Consider the following 5,938-nt stretch of genomic DNA (forward strand, 5'->3'; position numbering starts at 1 on the left):
CTCTCTCTCTCTCCCTCTCTCTTTCTCTCTCTCTGTCTTATCACATCTCACAACTTTGGGCTGTGATTGAATGAGCGTATTGATCTTCCTTAGTGAGAATATGCATTTAAACCTAATGTAAATTACTGAATTACCTTAAAAAGGAAATAGACTTGTATAGAGCTGCATACTAAATGACATGAACACACCTCCAGGTGGCAAAATGTAATTCTTAATTGCATCAGTGACTCACACATTGGCATTTCAAGACACTTTGGCATTTCGAGACTCCTGTGCTGCATTGTTTGAGATCTCACAGCTGTTGTTTTAAGTTTTTTTTTAAAAAGATTCCTCATTTTCAAAATACCATATTTTTTGTTCACTTTGCAGTTTCTTAAACACAGAACTACTGTGTTCTCTCTCCAACGACAATGCTATCTTAAAACAAATTAGCTTTATCAATGGTTTCAAAACTTTTTTTTGTCATGCCCACATTTGGAGGCCAAAAATATTTTGACATCCTCCACAATATGTAAATGGATTTCAAATAGATCTTTTCTATGCGGATTGTGTACCAATTATGCGACAATATGCTAATATAAAGGTACAACATTATAGTGACTAAAAAATATATGAAATGTACTGTAACACAATAAAGAAAAAAAGTAGACTAAACAAAGTTAATTATACACATACATATAGCATATGCCACAAAATATAATATATAGTAAAATATAATGTATTTGTTGCAATCCAGACCAATATCGAGCAAGATAGGCTTAATGTTTTGAATTTGACCTACATGTTGGCTTTGTTTAGCCTACCTTTATTTCTTTATTGTTAAACTTCTGACCAATTTTTACTTTAAATTGAATTAAAAAACTCCTGTGTTAGCGACCATTTCGCATTACACACATTGGTGTTATGTTACTAAGTACAGTACATTTACTCAGAATACTGTACTTAAGTACACATGTAAGCTACATACACTTTACTTGAGTCTTTTCTTTTCATGCCACTTTCTACATACCACTTTCAGAGAGAAATATTGTACTTGTACTCCACTACATTAATCTGACAGCACTAGTTACTTTTCAAATTAAGATTTTTGAACACAAAACACATGTAGTTTATTATATAGGTTTGATTATTAAACTAAACAATATGACGGCCTACAAGTCCAGCTAGACGATTGTAGACGATAAGACACTGAACGATTTGTATCAATTCCATTTTCTAAAATGTGAGAAGTTTTCTGCAACGAGTATTGCATTTTTAATGTAGTACTTTTGCTTGTAACGGAATTTTTCTACTGTGTCGTATTAGTAGTTTTACTTAAGTAAAGGATCTAAATACTTCTTCCACCGCTGATTACACAAAGACATTAGATTCAGTGTCACTATATAAAATAATGGAGCTTGGAGCTTAAATGGATAATTACCCTGTTATCTAAAGGAAGTTAACTTACAATTCATTAGTATGTGCAGTAAGAGGTGAAGTGTTGTTGCCATAAACACTGTAATGAAGGGGCCTTGGGTACAAAACACACTGTTACTGAAATAATTTTGTTTCACTGTTTGTCACAAGAAATGGATAATAAGCAAAGCACCCTTCCACACACAGTATAAAACATTAACCGTTATATTTTATATTTATGTATTTAGCAGACTCGTTTCCTTGTTGCTTGTTAAATTCACAAAGAATATATTTGTCTACCTACACTACCCAGTGCCAACACAGACACATGGTTTCATATTTTAATAATGGGCTTATCAAGAAGCACAATCAACACAAACAAATCTTTTCTAATAGAGGTTTTTCTCTACAGTGAAGCAGAATGTGCTGTTGATGTGTACTTGTTTACAACAATTCCAAATTGAATTTTCTTCATTAAGGTTAATTGTTTACTGGCCTATTAAAATCATGTTTGATACAGAATGCTAATGCATTCAACAAGCGCTAGGACATCATATTAATAAATTCAATTTTATATATATATTATATATATATATATTTTTTTACAGTCATAAGATAATTTCCAATGTTGCATTTGATACAATAATGAAATTGTACATATTATTTGTTCTCCATTTATCTAGGTATTGGTCTCTAAGTTTTATGTTTTAGTTTTTATTTTACCGCAAAGTAAAAATTATATATTGTGTGTTTTACATAAAGCATTTGAGATGCTCTACCTTACATCAGTTAAGTTAGCCTTAAAGAACAGACAATAAACATTTCTGCAAGAAAAGACATAAGGGAAGAAGCAGCATGTGCGCAGGTTAAATAAGCAATCCTAGGAGGTTCATAAAACCATCCTACCCACCAAAACAATTAAAGCATGGAGAAGAATGACACAAGAAACACAATGCAGAAAGAGAAGCAAGAAAGAATCCAAAATCCCCAAAAAACAAATATATGTTTCTTTTGACTAATCTATGTTTTCTCATTTTCTCTTTCAGTGAAGAAAGCGCAACTACACGGGCCTCCAGGTACAGTAAGAGCTAACATCATGCTGAATATCTGTTGATGTTTGAACATGGAGAGGTGTGGTCGGCATAATAAGAGGGACAGCAGTGTGGGATTTTTCTCTTTAACAGTCTGATTTATCTGTGGCTAGAGCTGGGAGGAACAGTGGTCTTAAGACTATACAAATTCCAATTACTGTAATGTGGGATAATTTTTCAGTTTCTTCATTCAGAATGTAAAATGTATTTACAAACGTACTGTAGCACAAGCAGTGGCGACTGCTGGTCTTTCAAAGAGTGTAAAGCTCATTTTTGCCCTACATCATAAAAACTGTCCATTTATGTATTATAAATATATATTTATAATATTATAATATTATTATATAATATAACAATTATATACATCAAGAGGCATGTCCAGCAGTACATTTTCTTTGTCACAGCACTTCCAGTCAGCTAGCTAACTTTGTCAAACCAGGAGAGCACTAAATCAATCTTTGGTGTTAATAAATGAATCGTAGGTGTTGATCTGTCCTGCTGTTTCTTTTTAAATGAAGTAAGATGCTGAGCGTCCGTGGGCGGGACATACTCACAGCATTTATCTAATGACTATCTAGTTTCAAAGCACTGAAAAAACTGTTGAAAGCAGCCCCACTAAAGTCCATGGACGCTAGGCTTCAACCATAGACAGTTAAAACAGGGATAGCACTGTGACGCTACGGGGATGTATGAGGAGGAAATCGAGTCAGCTGATTCTGAACAAACGCGTCTGTGATATTAACGTGTTCTAACAGATTTTAAGTGAATAAAATGTTAACACAATAGTACATAATTGACCGTTATTTTTTTGACATTTTAGGGGAAGCCGAGCTTCCCTTGCAGTCTTAAAGAAATCGCCTCTGAGCACAACATACTCATTTAACAAGTTTCTCTAAGTTCTCATTTCTTTTTAAAAGCTGTAACTTCCCCCTTAGTGCCTGAGGTTCAGTACCAATACCTAGGCAATACTTAAACAAGAGAGCCTACAGCCATACTTTTGGCATGTACAGTGTACTGTTTATATTGTTCACCATCTTAGTATAGTGTGTTAACAGGCTAAAAATTGCTAATTAACACTAAACACAAAGTTCAGTTGCGGCTGCTGGGAATGTCATTAGTTTTGCAGGTATTAACCCATTAACCAAAGTATTGGACTTAGTAAAAGTTTGACCTGATGAAGGGAAGGATCACCAAAGTTGTTACAATGCATTCTGAGGGGAAGAGTTGTCGAGAGAGATTGGAGAAACAGCTAGCTGATGTGATATTAGCTAAAGCGGTTAGCACACACTAAATGTTTTGGCTGATGATGTAGATAGCCCTGCCGATTTTGACCAGCTCACCCGGAGACTGAAGGCAGGATACATGCAGAAACCCGTATCTCACTCACAACAACATGGATGGCTTTTTCTCTAAGTTTTTTTATGTGTGTGGAAGCACCAGAGACACAAAATAACACCCCAAATCCCAGAAAAAGGTTTTTTGTCTAAATATAGGCACTTTAATAAATACATTTTCATGGCATGCTACATGGATTTTCAAATGAATGTTGTCAGAAGAAGCAAAGGTGGAAACCGTGTTTAGTTGTTAAAGTGATACAAAAGTTCTTAAGGAGAAGGTCGTTGTTGGTTATTTTACACCACAACCATTACCTATCTTGGCCTTTAGATATGAGGACCTTTGCATAGGCATATTTAACTGAGCTTCCTTTGAGCAAGGTATTGATGTCCCACAAAAGTTTCCCTGAGCTCTCCACTGGTCAGAGTTTAGTTACACTCTCCAGATGTTAGTGTTTCTATGGCTGCCCTGTACCTGTCCCTGGGCAGTTTTTCTTGCTAAGCCCATGTTTGAATCTCTGTTTGGTCATGTACTTGGATGTCCTCAGTAGTTATGTCACAAAAGAGAACAATAGCTGAGAAGATTTTTCAAACAGTTCCTCTTTGGGGATGAAGCGTCAACAATTTAGCAGCCAGGCAAAAGTGAAACTGCGTCTTCCCGTCCACCTTTCTTTTCTTTTTTTTATCACTTTCTGTCTGCAGCCGTTTGTCCCATTTTCTCTCCAGGCGATGATGAGGGGAGAACAACAGCAACGAGTGGGAGAATAAATAGTTAAGCCAGAGGAGGAGAGAAGAAAATCAATAGATCATCATATACAAAGGGCCACCTGCTAGCCTGAAAAGACAATCTGTCATCCCGGCATAAAGGAGAAGATGGAGACAAATCCCTCAGTGTTTTTAGGAGACAGAGACAGACTCCAGATACAGGAGATGATATGTCATTGGCTGCCTCTGGCCTCTGATCACAGAGCAGATTTTAAGAGCGGAAGAAAGAGATTTGATTGGCCTCCCCTGGGTTCATAGAACAGGACATGAGTAATGGTGTTGCTACTGTACAGTCAGACCGACTGTACAGTAGAGATGCCTCCCTTTGAATGTTATTCAGTTTAACTAATTTACTGTATAATCCCAAACAAATTATTCAGTTGACTGGAAATTGAAACTGGTCTCTTCCTTGTATCTTGAAACTAGTTGATGGCGTAGCAGTAGTTTAAGAAGAATATAGAGAAAAGTGGGGCTTGAGCCACTATATAGCGACTTGACACAATATATTGTAAATCGCCTGACAAACACAAGAGGGAATGGAAGTCTTTGTCTGGAAATTTCTTTTTTGACCTAAAATAACATACCTACTCCCTCAGGGATGTAACACCCAGTCAAGTAGGTGATAGAGAGTATACCCTGAATGCATTTCTGTCATCTGACATGATTATTAGTCTTAGGTCAGACATAACTAGTAGAGTTTGTCCCACTCTAATGTCCCAGTTTTGGAAACATGATCTGATTTATCGTAACAGTAAAAAGCAGTAGATTCTTTGCCTGGGGGAGCTAGCTGTTGTCCCAAAGCCCTCCTGAAACCCCACAGGTGAACAGCCCCCTGAGAGATGTTGCCTGGTATGTGGGTCTCTTTATTAGATTCAAGGCAAATTATTCTGTTTTTAGCCTTGACCTGTGGCTCTAGAGACGTTGATGTCAAGTACTGTTCTGGTCTGTCGGTCCAAAACTTTGGATTCCTATGTTGTTTGGTACAAACCAGGGACATGCACAGACAGGGGATATTTTCACAGTATATTATGACATGACTACAGCTAGTTAAAGTAGTTTACTCTCTGTGAACTGGAGCTTTTGATACTGTACATAAAATATTAACTAATTCACAATGCTGTACACGGCACAGACACAATTTACTGTGCATTTATTATTAAATGAAACATTTGCTTTAATTAGTTGTTAGCCTACTCTAACTTAAAGAAAATGCTTCTGATAAAATAGGCCAGCTTCACATTAAATGAATAATGTAGGTTGCTTGACATCTAATGCTTCTCTTACAGCTAGTCTGCTGGTAGTTTTAATCCAGCTCTGCAAAATTGCAGATCTTTTAGCTGCTCCTTTGAGCTC

At 36.4% G+C, this 5,938-nt stretch overlaps 1 protein-coding gene across 3 annotated transcripts in view; it reads left to right on the plus strand.

Annotated features, from left to right (window-relative positions):
- unc13ba (unc-13 homolog Ba (C. elegans)) overlaps positions 1 to 5,938 on the plus strand; it is a 157,476-nt gene that overhangs the window by 14,761 nt on the left and 136,777 nt on the right. For all 3 annotated transcript variants that reach the window (XM_032517163.1, XM_032517164.1, XM_032517166.1), the window contains exon 2: positions 2,442 to 2,471. In XM_032517163.1, the coding sequence (XP_032373054.1) occupies positions 2,442 to 2,471 (30 nt within the window). The remainder of the gene's footprint in view (positions 1 to 2,441; positions 2,472 to 5,938) is intronic.

The sequence above is a fragment of the Etheostoma spectabile genome, chromosome 5 (genome assembly GCF_008692095.1).
Source record: "Etheostoma spectabile isolate EspeVRDwgs_2016 chromosome 5, UIUC_Espe_1.0, whole genome shotgun sequence".
Taxonomy (NCBI): Eukaryota; Metazoa; Chordata; class Actinopteri; order Perciformes; family Percidae; genus Etheostoma; species Etheostoma spectabile.